We start from the raw sequence: 21,588 nt of genomic DNA on the forward strand, positions 1-21,588 counted from the left end.
TAAATCCTAACAAAATTATTTTATAAAGACTTATCACAAAATGCTCAATATTTATAGAGACTAAAATATAATTAAGCATATAAAAAATATTAAGACTATATTTAGTAAAGATATAATTTACTTAAAAATTTGTAACTTATTAATTTGTAGAGCATTTTAGTAAAAAAAAAAAATTGTATTTTAAACTTTATTTTTAAAAAAACTATTTAAAGAAATGTTAAACTTTTAAAAGTTATCTACTAATATTTTTATTATATTTTTATTTTCTTTTGAAGACAACTTACTCATCACATAATTAAAACTATGTACATAAACTAATCTCATCATTTGTTATATTTTATGTTTAAATATATATAGATGAAGATACATTTTATTTTTATATAATTATTTAATTAATTAATAATAAATAAATAAAATAAGTAATATCTAATTTTAATATTATATTAATAAAATATTATATATCTTTTCAAATCAGTTAGTTGTTTTGGGTTTTTTAACCCTTCTTATAGCAAAAAAAAAAATAAAAAATATATCAGTTAGTTACCTGATTAATTTGTCAAACAATTTTAAATTTATAAACTACTTATAAATTTTTGACTTTTTTAAGTTAACTTTATAACTAGAAGTTATAAACTCGTAACTTTTAAATCATTTTACTAAACAAACTTTAAAAAAATATACATTTTAAAAATTTAATTTAAATGCTTTGATTGTATAAAACAATTGTATTGTAATTTAATTTTAAATTAATATATAAAAATATATCTATGATGTATTTTAGTTAATTGACAATATAAAAGGTTTTATATTAAAAATATATTAACATTAAAATTATTTTTTTTATTAGATGATAGGTATGTTGAGTAGGATTAATGTGAGTTGTAAAACTCTTATTATAAATATTTATTTAACACAATTTCTTTAACATAACTTAAACCCTAAACCTATAACAAACAAGATATATTTATTAATATAAAATGGATAGGGATCAACTTTCATTAATTTATTAATTTTTAAATAATTTTATCTTAGATTAAAAGTTTTTATAAGATAAATTATAGTTATAAATTTTAGATTAATTTAAATTATTTTATACCTTATTTATATACATTAAAATTAATGTAAAATATAATTTTAAATATATATATATATACCAATATAAATTATTTAATTATATTTTATAATTATTTAATTTTAATAAAATTTGACTTATATAATTAAAATAATATAAATTATAATTCAACTATTGAACTAATAAAAATTAATATTTTATATAAAATTATCGATGAAGTAAGAGTTAATATAACTTAAGGAGAATTGATCCAATACACAGTTTACATCTTCAAGTCCATAAAGAGGTGAAGGCAGATTTATTTGAATCAATATTATTGGTGAGATTTTGAGTTGAAGATTCAACCCTTCCTTTACACTCTTGTCTTGTTCACTAGAAAATCAACTACACGTGCATTGCTCCTGAGCATAAATGAAGCAGCATCTGCATATGTTAACATGTACAATTGGTCCACACACTCCCAAGCCTCTCGCTTGCACACTTGCACTATAGTTACGTCCAATTACTGTAATATTATTTTACTGAAATAAACCACCAATTAAGCTGTCCATCTTATCCATTTTGTCCTTAAGCATATGGTTAGAGGCACATCTCTGTCACAGTGCATACAAAATGATTCTTCTCCAATTATAGAGGCATTGCAGTGATGCAACTTTGACTTTTCTAAGTAGAAAATTGTCTAAATTTGATTTAAAAGAAACACATCTCAACGCTCAAGTAAGAAAGTCTTTTACGCCATTACATCAAAGGTGACCAAATTTCACTAGTGCCACTCTATCATGTTGAAAATTCAAACTAACATACTATTCTGAAGTTTACTCTACTCCATTTGCACTTCATGTTTAGTGCTGCCACTTGACCACCTAAAACACTCTTTTCAAGCATAAAGAAAAAGCTAAGCTAATGGCAGTTGGGTTGGCTATACAAAGTGAAGGTGGTCAAAACAATGGCAAGATAACATTGTATGTAGTCCTATCTTGTATGATGGCTGCTATGGGGGGTGTCATCTTTGGTTATGACATTGGAATATCAGGTGGGGTGACCTCAATGGAACCATTTTTGAAGAAGTTTTTCCACAAAGTGTACCTTAAGATGAAAGCAGATGTCAAAGTTAGCAACTATTGTGTATTTGACAGCCAACTATTGACCTCCTTTACATCATCCCTTTATGTTGCTGGTCTTGTTACTTCCTTCTTTGCTTCTTATATCACCAAAGCCTTTGGACGAAAGCCGTCCATCGTTGCCGGAGGCGCTGCATTCCTTGCTGGTACAGCATTTGGAGGTGCAGCCTTTAATGTGTACATGCTCATAGTTGGTAGACTTTTGCTTGGAGTTGGTGTTGGTTTTGCAAACCAGGTTCATTCCTTTCACTTCATGTTTTTGTAGCATAACAAGCATTTGGCGTATTCTATAGAGCTTAAGATTCAATCTGAAACTAGAAAATGCATGTCTTGCCAGCTAAAATGAGAAGAATTTGACTTTTAGAATATAGATTCTTTCTTGCAAAGTGCATTAATACAGTTGAAGCCAAAAAGTAAAACAGAGTAGCCATTGATTATTATTTTTCGTTAACCTATTCTCATGTTGGTATAGCTTGTAGGATCATTGCATGTTCTAAAGCTAGACTTGCCTATGTCTACCAAACCATCTCACGAATATATGTAACTTCATGACAAATATTAACCAGCACCTAATAGCATTAGTTAAGAAAACAAACGTACTAAGTGTTTATTTAATGTAAAACACAACTATTACATTGAATACACAAAAAACACTTGTTGCTTACTTTTTGAGTTATTAGATGCATTTATTGTTGCAGATTTTAACTCTTAAAAAAATTTTCAATGTGTACACTATCATTGTGTACCTGTCGAAGGATAATAAAAAAGAGTATTTAAAACTATTTCAATATCTTCTTCTCTCGTATATTGTATTACAAGCACTTATTATTATTATTTCTTAAAAGTTAGAATAAATTCAAAAGTTAAGAATATTTGAATTAAAAATAATCAAAATAAATTAAAAAAATAAATGCAAGAAAATTGAAAAGTTAATTTGATACGAATAAAAATATACAATTTTAATTTCTTCTTATAATTACATGTATATTTCTTAATTTAATTATATTTAATTTTTTTTATGCATATGCTATCTAATGATCATAGAAAACAATAAGATAAATAAGAGAATTAAAAAATATTATATTTGTTAAAATTAATTAACTAATTACAAGTTTACAGGTTAAATTGATCATTTTAACTTAAACTTGAATTATCTTTTAATTTCCATTAATCTATTAATGATGCGATTGTCTATCAATTAGTTAACTAGGATGAGTACTTGAGTGATCAATTCAATAATATAAATAACAATAAAGAGACAATTTTTTAATTAACAATTAGCAATAGTTGTATAAGATCAAATTGAGGTTTGAAAGAATTACATAATGAGAATTTATCTCATCCTCACAGCAAAAGGTATTTAATTACGTATAATCATAAAGATGAAAGGAAAATAATTAAATATGAAACAACTGTAATAATAAATAATAAGAGAAGAGAAAATCTTTGTGGTTAGTATGCTTAAATATAAAACATTGATAATAACAAATAATAAAAGAATATAAAACTTTTGTGATTTGTCTGCTTTAACGTAGAAGCACAACTCTACAATGAAAAAGATATTGAAAGAAGAATTTAGTATGAAAGATTTAGGATTTTAGTGTGTAAAGAGAGGAATAGGTTAAATAATGTTTCTCATAAATTCCACCTATTATTTTGCTCTTTTCAACAAATTTTTGTCATGTTTTCACTATCATCCCTCTATACCGTAAAACCAAGAGAAACTTACGTAGATCAAAGGGTAAAAAACCAATCCTAATTATAAAATTAAGCTAAATTTCATAGTAAAAGTGGCAAAATTACAATTTATTATTTACCAAAGTGTATATAATGCTTCTTAACCAATTCTCTTTCGGCCCTCATTAGCAAGAGCCTAATTTCTTTCAAACTGTTTCATTGTTTTGTAGGCAGTTCCTTTATATCTCTCTGAAATGGCACTACCACGACTTAGAGGAGCAATTAACAATGGCTTCCAATTAAGCATTGGCATTGGTGCTTTGTCTGCTAATCTAATAAACTATGGAACAGAGAAGATTGGAGGTGGTTGGGGTTGGCGCATGTCCCTAGCCATGGCAGCAGTTCCAGCCTCAGTCCTAACACTAGGTGCACTTTTTCTGCCAGAAACTCCCAACAGCTTAATCCAACGAAGCCATGATCATCAAAAGGCTAAGCTTATGCTTCAACGTATTCGAGGCACAGAAGATGTGCAAGCAGAACTTGATGACCTTGTCAAAGCAAGTTCTCCTTCAAAAACCAACAAACAACCATTTAAGATCATTTTGAAAGCAAGATATAGGCCTCAGCTTGTGATGGCAATAGCAATACCATTTTTCCAACAAGTGACAGGGATCAATGTGATTGCTTTCTATGCCCCTTTACTTTTTAGAACAATTGGGTTAGGAGAAAGTGCATCATTGTTGTCAGCTGTGATGACAGGTGTTGTAGGTACTGGTTCAACCTTCATATCAATGCTCATAGTGGATAAGCTTGGAAGGAGAACCTTGTTTATGATTGGGGGCATTCAAATGTTTGCATCACAGTGTATAGTAGGAGGCGTAATGGCAGCCCATCTAGGAGATCATGGTGGATTAAGCAAAGGGTATGCTTATATGGTTTTGGTGCTAATATGCATATATGTTGCTGGGTTTGGATGGTCATGGGGGCCTCTAGGTTGGTTAGTACCAAGTGAGATTTTTCCCTTAGAAATTAGATCAGCAGGGCAGAGCATCACAGTAGCAGTGAGCTTTATCTTCACTTTCATTATTGCTCAGACTTTTCTATCCATGCTTTGCCACTTCAAGTCTGGGATTTTCTTCTTCTTTGGAGGATGGGTGGTGGTGATGACTATGTTCGTGTTCTACTTTCTGCCAGAGACTAAAAACGTGCCACTTGAACAGATGGAGAAAGTGTGGCAAGAACATTGGTTTTGGAAGAGAATAGTGGGTGAAATGAGTGATAGACATCATAAAGGTCAAGCATGATACTTCATGGCGAATATAAATCAAATGTTCTACTGATGTTAGCACAAACGTTTGTCTATATATCAGTTATCTTGAGCATAAAGGCAATGAAGTTGTTTTCTATTTGAAACACTAGGTTTTAAATATATAAACTGATAAACAGTGTTTGGGGAGAGAGAGAGAAACTTGACCCTTGGAAAATTAGGGTTGATGCACAAGCTGCCCGATTATTGATTATTCTAGAACTCGGATGCATCTTGACTTAAAGGCAAAATATGCAAGATAACAACATAGCCATATCCACCTACCTAACTATTTATCTACTAAATTTAGTCATTTTACTTGAGTTGATTAATTTCTTTTTTTTACTTTTTTTTAATTCCCTGGGTGAAAAATTCAAGTAAAATAAAAAAGAAAAATATGGCATAGAGACATGGTCAAAATGGTGAATGTAGTTAGCAATTCCAGATAAAAGTACATTGCTCTTATGGGTTGTTTTCAAGTATATATGAAGTTGATGTTAAAATTTTCTTGGTCCCCCAGATCTAGCTGGTTTTCTTTCTATTTCATGAAAACCAAACAAAAATGCTCAACTATCTTGAACCGATATTTGCCACAGATAAGGTGGCAGACACAATTCAACTCCTTAACCGTTTTCTCCTCCACTCTCTCTCTTCTAGAGAGAAGGGGTGTTGGCAACTGACATGAAATCGTCGTGGGTTGATAGTGTATTGCTGGGTTACCAAATACGGTGAATGATAAATCACTCATGATTTTGTTTTTCCTTGGATTAGTTTATGGCCATAAATAGTGATATTGGCTAAAATAAGATATTTATTCTGCTAGTATTTGCTGTGATCCACCTCAATTAGCATGTTTCTGCGTCAAACAAGCTTTAGCTTTATATATAGCCATACAATCTCACGAGAGAAAAGATGGTGAAAAACTAGCAATAAATTCTGATGTGATAAGAGACATGTCGATCCACGTTCAAGTCAAGCACTCTGTTTATCCTTTATGCACTATCACAATCACAACAATAACACTAACTTCGTGTAAGACACTAAATAAAAGGCAGACATCATTGAAATCCTGTTGTCTGAAATATTCATGCAATCATCAATCTTGCACAATCAATGTTAATAGCGCAGTTGATATAAGAAACAAGGATAATATCACAATATAAGCAAACTTTTGTGCCATCAGTTTTCCTCCACCAACAAAATTAGCATGGAAGAAATTCATTTTTTTTAACAGTATTTCTTTTAGGGTAGCACAGTAAAAACTTTCACATCTTTCATGGCAGGACTCCTAACTGAGTATTTAAATGTCCAACCATGGCAGGCACCAGCATGTTCCCCCTTTTTATTAAGGGCAACAACAGCTCCCACAAAATCTGGAAATTTTGTTGCTATTCGTGCTATTGCATCCCTAGCAGCAAGTTTGGGTTCCATTCCCAACCTCATACTTTCCACAACTTGATAACTGAAATTGAATAGAAAAGTGTTAATTCTGATATTCGTAAGAGAAAACACATGAGAAGTAATTTAAACTGAAACTACCAACAGGGTAAAGAATGCATTTTTTCAGGTCAATGCTGATAAGAAAAAAAAAAAACAAGTTTCAATACCCTCTGGTTACAAAAGGATTACCATTTAGCTATAACCAAGCAAACATTACATGATGGATCAGCTATGCTCACCCCAAACAGTAAGTCTCTCCTCAAGATTAATAAGCTTTAGTGAGCATCAGATACTGTCATACCAGTAATGAAAGATCAGACATTTAAATTTTAATACAAAAATTTATATGCCATTATGCATCATAACTTCCTTCTTTTTCTTGTCCTTTCATGTCATTTTGGACACCGAAGACTGACTTCGTAATTTTATTTTTCATTATACAGTTTTTATGCTTCTGCTGGGGTTAAAATTTTAAGATCAGGTAAAACAACTCCAGAGCAGAGTCCAGGCTTCATAAAATTACATCTACCCTAAATTCTGTGTTCTTTTTTTCTTTTCTCTCTTTAATTTAGTATAACAAGCAAGACTTATTTGAATCACAAGGTTGGTGCAAATGTCATTAACTTGTAGCAGCATTTGGAATCAAGCCAATTTTTAAACATCAAAACATTAGCTCCTTGGTGAATATTGATGTATCCTCTGATACTCCTCCCATATTTAAATTGAAAAAGATTAGATGTTACTTGCTTTGGTAGTTGGTGACCTTTCTGTTTGGACTAATACCGCTAAACAATTTTGATGCTAAAAAGTAAAAGATCAAGACATGCAAACCTAAAGCTACTCAGAATCTAAACTAGAGAAACTAGAGTTTCCATGCTACCATGGAAGGAAGCGCATCATGATGTCACCATCACCAGTTGCACAACATGCACCAACTTCATCAACACCATACGCTGAGGATCCAGCTATGGGACCATCACCTACCCTGTAATCAGAGGAAAAAATTTAAAGAAAACTTACTTACAAAAAGCATCTAGAGAACAGATTAAAGATGATTGATATCTGCTGCATTAACAGTGTATGTAGTACATATCTATGATGTGTATTTGGGAATTGACAAAAGCAAATAGCAATGGCCCAAATGGAACCACTCCCCACACCGAGTTATAAAAGACAGGACACTAATTGCTAAAGCCTTCCCATCTCAAGCTAAGCACAGCAGACATGAGAGTTAATATGTATGTCACAACAGAAAATATAGATAAAATATAGCTTGGAAGAAAAGAAAATTTTGGTCATTCAAGAAATGAGAAGATCTATCCACTACTAATACTGGCACTCACAATATTACCTTCCAGGAATCTTGAATGTTGCCCCATTAGTTGATGTACCAACGGCAATGTGTCCCATCTATGCCAAATAAGAAGTGTCATTTGCGTTGATAATATGATATATACAAATTACAAATCAATTTATGGTAAATCTTACTCTATCAATAACAGCCATTGATATAGTATCATGGCTATGAAGACCAACACGAAGTAATCTGCAATTACTAGTAAGCATCTGACCAGTATTGGAGCATGTTTCAAATGGATGCTCCAGATAATTTGTTGGACAATAAGGACCACAACTATTTGCAGGTACTACATTTTTTCTGAAATTTGGTTGGCAGCGACTATCTTTCCATTTGGTCCACTTCTCCACAGATTCTGGTGAACTCAAGTTTGTTGGTCCCGGAAGACCCATTGAAATAGCGAATTCAGATGCTTTCTCTCCTACCAGCAAAGTATGTTCAGTATGTTGCATCACTAACCTGGCAGCCTTGATTCCATCCTTTACATATCTCATGGCTGCGACAGCTCCTACTTCCATAGTCACCTATGTATCCCCTTACCAGAATATAGGACCAAAAATCATGCCAATGAATGAAGAAGTGTAATGCAAGACGCAAAATAATTAGCAGCTACAGAACATGCCAATTGGTAGTTACCCCATCCATGACAAGGGCATCAATTGTAGTTTCTCCATTCTCATCAGGACTTCCTCCCGGACCAACTGTTTAGAATAGGATAGTCAGAAGGCATGCCAAAGTATACTAACCATTAACATACAACACCAAAAGTACCAATTCTCAAGATAGTTACACGCTATATAGAGAGAATAAAAATAGCATCCAAATTCTGTCTAAACCATTCTTATAGGGGTAAAATAAAGAGAAATTTTCACAACTCTCCTTTTCCTACAACCAAGCAAACTTTATTACAATATTCCGAGTTATGTTCATAAACCACAACATAACAGGTCAAACTTGAACAGAAATTTCACTGAGTTGGAAAGTATGCATAAATTTCCTGTATTAATAAAGCATACCAATAACATAACAAGACCCCGGCTATAAAGTCAAGCATATATCATTTTGTGAACCCAGAGTTGGTATCATTCCGATAAGCACTTAACAAGAATGGAAGAAGAAGCTGCTAGACAAAATCAATTATCAAATACTTCAGAACCACAAAATGGAGAGATAAGTTCACAATTGTTTCCAACACTCCCATACATTCAACAACTTAGAACTAGCATTATTCCAATCAAGCACTCAAAAAATAAAAAGTTTCCATTCAATAAAGAAAACAATAATAGATTAATTCCACTTGATGAAGTAGGTTACATGGATCACATGACACCACTGGATTCGGTTAAAACCTAAATTCTCAGAAATATTATTCATTGTGAAATTCCTATAATAAGTAATGTCCTCAAAAATCCTTCTTAGCCACATTCTACCATTTTTCACACTAAAAACCATGCAATCTACTCTCCGCATAACGCTAAAATGTTCCATTCAATAGAAGACAAAATAAGTGTCAAAATTCATATTGAAAAATCAACGTTATCTTCTTCCAAACATTCAGTGAAGTTCCAACCTGTTCCATCACACCTGAGTTCCTCACAAGCAGAGCAACCTTCAACCACAGAATCCACAGCTGAAGAGCCACCATCAACAGCCCTCCATGCAGCTATCACAGCCTCAACAAACGGCCAAGTGCTCACAACCAATGGATACTGTTCCAATTCCATAGTTTCATGTCCCAAAACCTGATCATAATCACAAACAACACCCATCACATCAAAATTTACCTAAAGTGGAAAAAGATTAAGACTTTGGCCAAGATTGCTTATTTTGAATGTTGGGAAGTGTTATGACAGAAACGAAAAAGAGTAAAGAGAGAGGAGCGTGTTATGGTGTGTTCGATACCAGAGAGAGTAAAGGGAAGAGAAAGATGAAGTTCAAGAGTGGGGTGCTGTTGCCATGCTTTGACGGCGGAATGAAGGATGATTTTCCAGCCATGGAGATGATGATTGAGCTTCTATCAATGGTAAGATGAATTGAATGGAACAAAATAAATTTACTTTCTTAAAAATATACTCTTGAACTAGTCCTTATAAACTTTTTTTTTTTGGTTGAATTTAATTTTGTAATTATTTTTTAAAATAGTCCTTGTAATTAAATAATAATAGTTAATTGTGTTGAATTATTTTAATAATATATATAGTAGCATGTATAACTTGCAGAATTATTCTAATTAAAAATTTAATGTTATGATTGTTAAATATTAATATAAAACTATTAAGGATATAATTATAAAAATATTTATTTATTAAAAAAAAATAAGAGAGTCATTATTAAAATAAGGTTATGGTTATTCTCTCTTTTTCATGATTTTACATTAGTTAAGAGTATTTTCTTTCAATCATTAAAAAGTTAAAGGAGAAAAGAAGAGTTGAAAACAATATTATTATCTTAAAAAACATCAAAAGAGAGATCACATTAAAATATAGTAAGTTTAGATTAGTGCTCTCTAAACTTTTAATTATAAGAAAACTTATATATTATATAAGAATCATGAAATTCAAGATCAATAAAAAAACTAATTTTATAATAGTAAAATTAAAGATAAAAATTACGTAATGAATCCTAAGAAAGGAATATGTATTAAATAATTATGAACCCTAAGGCTTAAGATTCTCATATAATTACTATCATCAAATTCAAGGTTCATACAACTATTAAGCGTGTATTAAATATTGCAATCTTTATGAATGTGTGTGGCATGGTCGATGGCACAATCAAGTTCAATGGACTGAACTATGATGATTGGGTCGAGCAAGTTCAATTCTAGCTAGGTGTTAAGGATTTGGACCTAGCAATCATAGTGAAAGAAAAACCTATAAATATTACAGAAATCAGTACAAAAGACGAAAAGACTCTTTATGAGACTTGGAAAAGGTCTAATAGGTTGAGCTTGAGCTTAGTAAAAATGACTACGGTTGAAAATGTGAAATCATTAATGCAAAAAACTAAGAATGCTAGGAAATTTATGGCAAAGGTAAAAGAGCATGCATAGTCGAACATTACTAATAAGTTCATCTCAAGTACCTTATTGACTGAGTTAACTACTTAGAAGTTTAATTGGTCACAACATATTCATGATCATGTGACTGATATGATCAATCAAGCAGCAAAGCTAAAATTAATGGGCATGAAAGTTAAAGAAGTTTTTCTAGTACAATTCATTTTGAATTCACTCTCTCCTAAATTTGACCAATTCTAGTTGAATTATAACATAATTAAGGATAAGTGGAACATACAGGAAATTAAGGTCATTTTGGTTCAAGAGGAAGGGAGGCTAAAAAATGTGAAAGATCACTTTGTCCATCTCACATTTCATGAAAGAGATAGTAGCAGCAAGGCTAAGCCAAGTAGGAAGAACAAGAAGGATAAAGTCTTATTAAAGGTTCGTGAAGGTCAAATCCAGAAGGGTCAAAGATGTTTCTTCTGCAAGAAGATTGACCACTTCAAGAAAGATTGTCCAAATAGAAAGGTTTGGTTCAAAAAGAAAGGTATATACTATGTTGCAATATATTTTGAATCAAATCTTATTGAGGTACCAAATAATACTTGGTGGTTAGATTTTGGTGTAACTACTCATGTGTCACATGTAATGCAAGGATTTCTTTCAATCCAACCCATAAGCGGAATTGAAAAGTTTTTGTACATGAAGAACATAATGAAGGCATGGATAGCAAGAATAAGGACTTATAAATTGATCTTGCATATTGGTTGTTGTATAGATCTAGAAAAGTATTTTTAATGTTCCTAAATTTGCTAGGAATTTAGTTTTTATTGCAAAGTTAGACAAATTTGGTTTTAATTTTAAGATTAGAAACTGTGCATTTTCTTTAGATAAACACTTATTTTGGTTCTACTACATTAATAGATGGCTTATATCATTTCAATTTTAATGTTAAATTTGTTAAATCTTTGTTTCATGTTGAGAACAGTGTTAGTAGTAATTTGAATGTGTGTAATAAATATTTTGCTCTCTTGTGGTATCAAAGCTTAGGATGTTAATATTAATGAAAAGTAAAATTTTATCTCAATTAGATTTTGCTGAATGGGATGTATGTGTGAATTGTATTAAAGAAAAATAATACCAAACACGTATCAAAGAATCCAGTTACAAGAAGTAATCAACTCCTAGAGTTGATACACATTGATATTTATGATCAATTTGACATCCAGTCTTAGAGTGGTAAAAAATACTTTATTACCTTTATTAATGACAATTAACAGTATTTTGATATGTACATATTGCAGAAAAGTCTCAATCACTGGATGTCTTACAAGTGTTCATTGATAAGGTGGAAAAATAATTAAATAGAAAGGCAAAGTTTGTGAGGTTAGATAGGTGGTAAATATTATGAAAAATCTTATGAAAACGGACAACGTCCAGATTTGTTTACAAAACTTCTAGAGAGTTAAGGTATATGTGCACAATACACTATGACTGACACACTACAACAAAATGGTGTGTGACTAAAAGGCATAATTGTACTCTTATGAAAATAGTTAAGAGAATGTTGAGTTACAATTATGTAAATATGTCTTTATAGATGTAGCATTAAAGAGTGCATATATGCTTAATAAAGTTCCTACTAAGGCAGTTCCAATTTAAGACATTTTCATGTTTGGAATTATCTAGCAGAAGTAAAGGTGTATAATCAACATGAAAAAAAGCTTTATCCTAGAACCATTAGTGATTATTTCATTAGCTATCCCGAGAAACCAAAGGCGTACATATTCTACTGTTCTAACCATAGTTTGAGAAAACTTGAGTCTGGAAATGCAAGGTTCATTGAGAACGGTAAACTTAGTAGAAGTAATGAAATATGAAAGGTGGAAATTAAAGAGATACATAAGAAAACTCCTACAGTTGGTATTGCTTCTTAAGTTATTGTCCCTCTTGTTGCGTCACAATTATACAACATATCGAAACAACAAATTAATATTCCAAACCTACAAGAGCAAGGTATAGAAAATGAACTAGCTAACAATTCACAATTCACAATCGAGCAAATAGAAGATAAACCACAAAAGATAGCATTAAGGAGGTTTACAAGGCAAAAGATACTTGCTATTTCAAGTAATTATGTGGTTTACTCACTTGAGCATGTATGTGACTTGAGTATTGATAAAGATTCAATCTCATTTAAGCAAGCTATGGAATGTAACAATTCTAAAAAGTGGTTAAATGTCATGAAATAAGAATTAAAATCAATGAATGTTAACAAGGTATGAGAATTAGTCAAGTTGCATGAAGGTTTAAAATGAATCAGTTGCAAGTGAGTCTTTAAGACCAAATAAGACTCAAAAGATAATGTTGAGAGACATAAGGTTAGACTTGTTGTTAGAGGGTATACTCAAAAGGATGACATAAACTATAAATAGACTTTCTCTCTATTTCTAAGGACTCTTTAAGAATTGTTATGACTTTGGTGGCTCATTATGACTTCAAGCTTCACCAAATAGATGTAAAGATCGTCTTTCTGAATGCTGACTTGGAAAAAGGAGTTTACATGGATTAGTGTAACATCCTCTTTTCATTTTTTGGTAAATTATGTTTTGTTTAATATTAGGTAATATTAGAATGCATTGAGAAGAGTGTATAGAAGACTTTTGGAAGAGTTTTAGTACAGGAGATCTCGCTCAGGCGAGGTAAATCTCACCTAGGTAAGATATAGCATGCAAAAATGCAATATTGAAAGGCTATCTTGCTTAAGCGAGATGTTTCTTGCTCAAACGAAATAGGATAAATGTAGCCCAATTGTCACCTCGCCCAGACGAGGGTGATCTCGCTCAGGCGAGCTGAGATCCCGCCCAGGCAAGATGGGTCGCTCAAATGAGAACCCACAGAAGAAATATCATGTTCTCTAGATGCCATCTTGCTCAGGCAAGATAGAGCTCACTCAAGCGAGCATATCAAAAAATAATGGGGAGACCACTGTCTACATATCTCGCTCAGGCGAGATGTTCGTCGCCCAAGTGAGGTATCGTCGCTTAAGCGAAAGTGTCCTCGCTCAAGTAAGAATAGCAGAGAAATAAGTAATTTGACTGTCTGCTTGTCTCGCTCAGGCGAGTAAGGCTCACCCAGGCGAGTGTAGATCTCACTCAAGCGAGAATTTGGTCCCTCAAGCAAGATCACGTGAATTTAGAAGGTTATTTATAAAACTCCAGTCCTGAAAAACATTCATTTCTCACTAGACAACCTTCTCTCCTCAATTTCTCTGTTCTCTTTCCTTCCTCTCTCAAGGGAGAACTCTTTCAAACTTCAAATCCCTTTTAGATCTGAGCTCAAACGTCTATTACATTTAGAACAAGGTAAGTTTCTTAGAGCTCAGACCTCTAGTTTTATTTCTTTTCTTTAGTTTTCTTCTCCTCAATCAGTGTTCATCGTGCAATATTTAGGAATATCTCTACATTTTGAATAAAACTTTCTATTTTGGACGTGTTGTACCTTCCCTCTTGACCTCTAAAAGGATTTGATAGTAGAGACTCATTTCCAGGTAAGGGGAGTAGATCCCAAACTCTAACTCTTATTTTATGCCATGACTTAGAAACTTTAGTACTTTTGAGCTAAATAGTAAAGTTTTCATTAACTGGGATCTTTGGAAAGTAAAAGCATGATGATTTATTTTTGAACATACCTGGCTAGGATTTTCTAACAGAAATTAGAAGTAAAACAAATTTTTAAGAAAGTTTGTGACTTTAATGTTAATATGTACATATAATTATTGTTAGACTATGATTTTGAATAATAAAGGATGAAAAATGATCAAACCTCAGGATAGATGATTTTATAAAAAGACTGGGAGAGCATAACTTCTGGCAATTTTTCTTGTGATTTAGCTTAATGAGTGTCAACATGCGTAACTGGTCTGAATCCGAGAATGACTGACCTTCGGCACACTTCATTGATGTGAAATAGATTGATGAATAGTTAATATTAAAATTTTGTAGTGTGATAAATATGAGTTTGTGTTTAATGAATGAGGAATGTGAAAGTTAGTAAATTTGTGTTCTCATTAAATGTATTTGATTGTTTTGTATATTAATGTCTATTTACTCAAAATTCATGAATAAAGAGCTGATGTGAATGAATGTGTATGTTGAATTTAAGCTGTTGATATTATCAAGAGGAAAGGAAAATGATGATGAATTGTATGGAATATGAAATGTTGAGACCTTGTATAGATAGTTACAGAGATACACTGGAAGTATAGAGTCCGAAGAAGATTTGAAAAATTTTGGAAAAATAATAGTGGTGAATGCTAATTGTAAAAGAGTGCACACTGATTTGTTGAAAGAAAAAGCATTCACTGGCCACACACTTATCTCTTGACTATACATTTGCTAAAAAGGGCTAGGGAACACACGTTGCATCCGTGTATGTTGAATTTAAGTTGTTGATATTATCAAGAGGAAAGGAAAATGATGATGAATTGTATGGAATATGAAATGTTGAGACCTTGTATAGATAGTTACAGAGATACATTAGGAGTATAAAGTCCGGAGAAGATTTGAAAAATTTTGGAAAAATAATTGTGGTGAATGCTAATTGCAAAAGAGTGCACACTGATTTGTTGAAAGAAAAAGCATTCACAGGCCACACACTTATCTCCTGACGAGACTCCTGACTATCCATTTGCTAAAAGGGGCTAGGGGAACACACGTTGCATCCTTGTTGTTGCGGCTAACCAGCAGCTATCTATACGTATATAAGACCTCAAGAGATCTCAGAGGAAATGAATGTGAATATGTGAGATGTGTGTTTATAATAGGTGAATCATAACAGATTAATCAGTGTAATTATGACACAGGTATTGTAATATATCGACTGGTGTAATTATAATACATGTATTATAATGCATTAATTAATATGGTTATAATGCACTTATTATAACATACTGCTTGGTATGAAATAAATGAAGTGCTGCAAAAATTATAAATGTTAGAAGTAATGATGATATGATAGAATAATCTGTTAATATGTGAACTATATGTTAGTAAAACGCTTTGATTGATATTATGTCGGTGCATGATTTAAAGTATAATTAACATGATTGTTGCTGCTAATGTTTATAAATTTTGTATTGAAAACAAAATTATTTAATATGTTGGCATAAGAATCTATATTTCTTGTTTAAATTTGAATGATTTTTAAACTTAAGAATTATTGAAAACGTGATCGCTCACCCTTACAACCATTTTTCAGGAATTTAAAATGAAGGAATATCTACTCTAGGATCATATCCTCAGTAGTGCAACAAGGAAGAATCTGCTCTGTAAGCTTTAAATTGTATTTAGAGTTATGAAATTTTTTATTAAATCTTAGTTATAATTAATTTTCTAATATATAAATAATGTATGATGAACGTAAACCTCGATAGGTTTGATAGAATTTATTGTAAATAATAATTTAGATTATATTTATAATATTCATTAATTGATTTCATTAATCCTATTACTTTTATATTAAATTTTTGAATTATGAAAAATGCCTTCCTTATAATTTGGCAAAGTATTACGAAAGAATTTTTTTTCAAGAAAGTTGCAATGTCATTGTAATTTTATACTACTCGTTTTATCTTATAAATTAATCTTCATTTCTTTTAAATATCTATGATTTAATATGATAATGGAATAGTGAAAATACTAAAAATATTGTGAAAATGTTCGTTTGAAGAAAAGTTCAAATTTTTCTCGCGTATTTATATTTTAAGAATTGAATAAAATTGATTTGTTCTTCCGTTGTACGATAAATTATTTTTTTATTTTTTTTAAATTTATAAAAAGTAAGGTGTTACAATTGTTATTATATTAGCACTACAGAATTTGAGATTTTCATCTAAATATGAAAACTAGAAAGAAAATTTCACTAATTTCTTATAATAAGTTCATTATATTCAGAAACTGATGTTTTATTTCAAATGATTAAGAATAAAAGATACATTGTACAGACTTTTGATTTTATGATGTTACAATTAGCAAGATGGTTTCTTGACCACAGGAAATAAGAATTTGGTTGGTAAGTTAAAGAAGTCAATATATGGGTTGAAACAAGCTTTTAGACAATGGTATCTTAAGTTCAATGTGTATCTATACGAATTAACGGAAGCAAGTTCATTTTTCTTGCTACTAATGATATTGGGCTATTGCGTGATATAAAGAAGTTTCTCTCTAAGAACTTTGAGATGAAAAATGTGGGTAAAGCCGCCGATGTGATTGAAATAGAAATATTCTATAACAGATCATAAGAATTATTGTGGTTGTCTCATAAAAGCTAGATTAACAAAGTCTTAGAGAAATTCAAAATAGAAAAGTGTTCATTAAGGGTGGTTTCAATTCAAAAGCAAGACAAGTTTAGTGAAACGCAATGTCCCGAGAATGAGTTAGAACGGAAACAATGGAATCTATTCTTTATGCATCAGTGGTTGGGAGTTTAATATATGCTTAGACATGCACTCGACTATATATCAATTTTGTTGTTGGAATATTAGACCAATATCAAAGTAATCTCGAAATGGACTACTGGAAGGCTGCGAAGAAAGTATTTAAATATTTAAAAGGCACCAAAGACTGTTTGTTTACTTGTAAAAAAATTGGTCACTTAGAGGTGGTTGGTTACTTAGATTTAGACTATGCTAAGTGTGTAGACTTAAGAAAATCGACCTTTTGCGACATTTTTTTGTTAGCTAGAGGTGCAATTTCATGAAAAAACATAAATGAATTTATTATTGCTATGTCTACCATTAAAGTAGAATTTGTAGCATACTTTAAGACTACTATTCATATTTTGTGTCTGTGGAATTTTGTCTTAGGGTTTGATATTGTTGACAATATAGAAAAGTCGATAAGAATGTACTGTAATAATTCGACAGCTATCTTTTTCACTAAGAATGATAAGTACTCAAAAGGAGAAAAGTACATGAACTTATAGTACCTAACACTAAAACAAGAAGTGTGAAAATAGAGAGTATCTATTAAACATATTGGTACTGATCTAATGATAGCAGATCCGCTAACTAAGAGATTGCTCCCTAAAATATTTTTTGGGCCATGTTTGAAGAATGAGCATTATAAACAAGTCCTTGTTAACATGATTGTGTGATTCACGATATATGTACGGATTATTTTGCTCATATTATTATAGACATTTTGAGAATTCAATAAAAGTGTTGTTTCTGCTTACTTACTTGTTATTTGAATTGTGTTACGTACATGTATGGTTTATATAATAAGTTAAGTGTTGAATACAACATCAAAGTTACAGTTTGTAGTATAACTAGTTAAAATTATTTTGATTTGAATTAGTTTTGTGATACTTGGAAAGAATCATGTCGTTGAATGACTTGTAATCGCAATGATCTAATCAATTCAAATCAATGAAAGATGATGACTTGATAATTTCAATGATATGCGCATTTACAGTTTGTTCAACTTTCAAGTCATCACATAAATTAAGTGGGAGATTGTTGGATTATTTTAATAATCTATATAATGGCCTATGTAACTTATAGCATAAATCTAATTAAAGATTTAATGTGATGATTATTAAATACCAAATATAAAGTCATTAGAGATATAATTGTAAACATAATTTTAAAAAAACTTTCATTTCTCCCTTCAAAAAAATAAAAAAGTGATTACCAAAAGAGGAGTTACAGTCTCTTTTTCTTTTTCATGGTCTTATGGTAATTAGATAGGAGCATTTTCTCTCAATCATAAGAGGGAAGTTAAAAGAGGAAGAGTTAGAGAAAATACCAAGAGCTCAAGAACATTAAAAGGAGATCACATCAAAATATAATATATTCAGGTTAGTGTTTTTAGACCATTGATTGTAGGAGAAATTGGATATTGTATAAGAACCATGTAATTAAAGGTCAATGAAAAAAGTTATTTCATTAAAAAGAAATCAAAGATAGAAATTGCGTAATGAAATAAATCTAATAAAGTGATAATCAAACAAGCAATGATTCACCTCATATTTGTTATGAGATATGCTAGATTCAAACGAGTCAAAGCTTAAATAAGTAATTAATCTTTAAAATATATACTTTTTTGAAATTAGTCTTTATTAAATTTTTATTTTTGTTTTAATCATATAAAAATATAATTTTTTAGAATTAGTTCACTATTGATTTATTTTTAATCTTATAAAATTTTAAATGAGATAATTTTCTATTACATTTAAGACTAAAGTATTTCACTACTTGGAATAAATCAACATGCAATGTTTCAAGATTTGCTAGTTCTTCTACTTTTATTGTTATGGGAAAAGAATTTATATTCTTGTTTTTCCGAATAAAATTGATTATGATTACAGTAAGCCTTATTACCTCACACATAACTGAGAATTTATACATTATTTTAATTGATAAAAAAAAATAGAAATATGACTTCAAAGGAACACAATAAAGTAAGTCTTTTTATTTCATACAATACAACTTCTTTTAACCATTTTGGAAATTCTCTCAAAATAATATTTTGCAGACAATACTAATCTGTCAAGTATTTCTAAGAGAAAAATGAGGTGGAAGATGCTAACTAAATCAAGAATATCGATTCAAAAGATAATAGTAAGGTTTATTTTCAAAATATTAATTTTATGAGATAAAATTAAAACAAAAATTTAATAGGGACTAGTTTCAAAAAGATATATGTTTTAGGCACTAATTACTTATTTAAGTTTTTTTACGTTTGAAGCTAGCATTCAACGTGGCAGGTATGACATGGATTACCATTTGCTTAGTTATTACTAAATCACTCCCAATTAACAGTAAGAACTATTTTTCAAAAAAATTTGTAGGACTAAATCCAACAAAAAAAAAAAGTAAAGAATAATTTTAAAAGAGGGTATAATTTCAAATAAATTTATTAGTATATTATTTTCAATTATTATTATTTTAAAATGAATTAAGAAAGAAGTTTGGATTGAAAGACGTGTATTAGGGAGAGATGTTAGAGGAGAAGAATTACAATGCATATTATCATATAATTATTTTTTTCTATAACTTTTTAAAAAAATTGCTAATCGGTATTTTAAGAATATTTATTTTAAAATTAAAAATAATATATAAAAAATTATGGTAAATATATTAAAAATTAGTAAAAGAAATATATTAACAATATTTACAATAATTGTTTAATCAATATTTTTTAGAATATTGGTTAATATTTATCTAAAAAATATATTCATGATAGCAAAAATTATAATTAGAAATGGTAAGAATCAGAGTTAAAAGGAGAGTTTAAGCTTATGTTAGGAATTTCTTGCTTCTGGGATTTTATTGTCATTTTTGTATCATTGTGCCTTTAGTGACTCTTGAGTTAGCTCTGTGGGTTTCTATCTCAAAATCAGGCATTTCAAGTTGTGGCACAATAGATTGGAAAGAATTAATATGGAAAAGATCTCAACAAAAGAAGAGGACTTGATGAGACAAAGTATGAAGAAGGTAAAGATGAGCTTTGATTTGTTGACAGAGAGCTTAATATCAACCTAGCAAATGATCTTGTTGAAGAACAATGCAAAATTCAAGTGCTTTCTAACCTTGATAAATATGTTACTTTTTGTATAAAGATAAGGTTTTAGCTTAGCAAGACTTATATCTTATATTAGAGCATAAAGAAATGTTAAATCGTTCTTGTAAGAGTTTAATATTCCGATTGAAAATGATAAGTTCGATATTAATGAAATGTTCAGTGTGTCCTAAGTTAAAATTCACCTTAGAATATTATAAAATATATTATTATCCATGGAAGTCTACCCTAATTCTTAAGCTTTAAGGGAAATTTGTTAGATTTAACTCTATGAATAAGAAATTCAATAATATTTGGAGAAAAGATAAGTCTTTAAAATTTTTGCATTTGAATAATAACTTAATTTTTTTGTTAAATTTGATAATATGAAAAATTATATATATGCCCTTTTAGAGGACCATTGGCTATTGATCATTATCTTTTAGTTCAAAGATACATTTGCTTAAACCTAGAGACCAAAACATTAAAATTTTTTTGCCCAGGTGCACATTTCTAATATTCCTTTAGAACTTTATAATGAAAATTTCTTGTGGTAGGTAGGGGTCTATTTGGGTTCAATGCTAAAAATTGACCTCCACACCTCCTTAGTATTTAGAGGAAAATTTACAAGGAATTTAAAGTTGAATATGAAAACTTACATCTGATTTGTTTTTCTTGTAGAAAACATGGTCATAGAAAAGGAAAATGGTATTGAAATGAATAATAATAGTGCGGCAAATAAAGATTTTATGTCCAAGTCTAATAAATTACCTATAGAAATGAAGGGTGGGACCTTGTCATAGGGAGCTCCTTCAAGGGGATGAGATAAATCAAGAAGGGACATCCTCTATATTTGACCAGCAAGCGTTTGATATTCTTTGTAAATTTGAATGTGAGTAGTTGTAAGAAAATGGTCTTAACTCAAAATATTTTAGAGTTTCAGAAGGGAGAGAATGAGGAAGCTTTCAATCAAAGTCTTTTGTTGTGTCTAAGTTTGTGGGAAGAAATTTTGTAGTGTTGAGAAATGGAAATCAAACTAAGAATGCACCTG

General features: G+C 30.4%; 2 protein-coding genes across 6 annotated transcripts; one reads left to right on the plus strand and one right to left on the minus strand.

The window, feature by feature from the left end:
- The first annotated feature begins 1,975 nt into the window (after positions 1 to 1,975).
- LOC113855686 (hexose carrier protein HEX6-like) lies at positions 1,976 to 5,174 on the plus strand. The gene is made up of 2 exons (XM_027487316.1): positions 1,976 to 2,428; positions 4,101 to 5,174. The coding sequence occupies exons 1-2, from the start codon at positions 1,976 to 1,978 to the stop codon at positions 5,172 to 5,174; spliced, it is 1,527 nt and encodes a 508-aa protein (XP_027343117.1).
- A 940-nt stretch (positions 5,175 to 6,114) lies between these two features.
- LOC113854582 (probable isoaspartyl peptidase/L-asparaginase 3) lies at positions 6,115 to 10,007 on the minus strand. 5 transcript variants are annotated; one of them, XM_027485667.1, is made up of 7 exons: positions 9,876 to 10,007; positions 9,544 to 9,715; positions 8,610 to 8,674; positions 8,105 to 8,497; positions 7,968 to 8,026; positions 7,497 to 7,601; positions 6,115 to 6,638 (listed from the first exon to the last, which is right to left on the minus strand). In XM_027485667.1, the coding sequence occupies exons 1-7, from the start codon at positions 9,966 to 9,968 to the stop codon at positions 6,419 to 6,421; spliced, it is 1,107 nt and encodes a 368-aa protein (XP_027341468.1). In that variant the 5' UTR covers positions 9,969 to 10,007; the 3' UTR covers positions 6,115 to 6,418. The 5 variants fall into 5 exon arrangements, with proteins under 5 accessions (XP_027341468.1, XP_027341469.1, XP_027341470.1 ...); XM_027485668.1 differs by having other exon boundaries at positions 6,231 to 6,638; positions 9,558 to 9,715; positions 9,876 to 9,996; XM_027485669.1 differs by lacking the exon at positions 9,876 to 10,007 and having other exon boundaries at positions 6,231 to 6,638; positions 8,105 to 8,508; positions 9,544 to 9,602.
- Positions 10,008 to 21,588: the final 11,581 nt, after the last annotated feature.

This window comes from Abrus precatorius, unplaced genomic scaffold (genome assembly GCF_003935025.1).
Source record: "Abrus precatorius isolate BTA unplaced genomic scaffold, Abrus_2018 Scaffold11, whole genome shotgun sequence".
NCBI lineage: Eukaryota > Viridiplantae > Streptophyta > Magnoliopsida > Fabales > Fabaceae > Abrus > Abrus precatorius.

Coding starts and splice junctions, on each gene's coding strand:
- LOC113855686 (XM_027487316.1), top strand. CDS start 1,976: ATGGCAGTTGGGTTGGCTATACAAAGTGAAGGTGGTCAAAACAATGGC. Junction 2,429..4,100: donor GTGTTGGTTTTGCAAACCAG/GTTCATTCCTTT, acceptor ATTGTTTTGTAG/GCAGTTCCTTTATATCTCTC.
- LOC113854582 (XM_027485667.1), bottom strand. CDS start 9,968: ATGGCTGGAAAATCATCCTTCATTCCGCCGTCAAAGCATGGCAACAGC. Junction 8,027..8,104: donor CAATGGCTGTTATTGATAGA/GTAAGATTTACC, acceptor TATTTGGCATAG/ATGGGACACATTGCCGTTGG. Junction 7,602..7,967: donor ACATTCAAGATTCCTGGAAG/GTAATATTGTGA, acceptor CTCTGATTACAG/GGTAGGTGATGGTCCCATAG.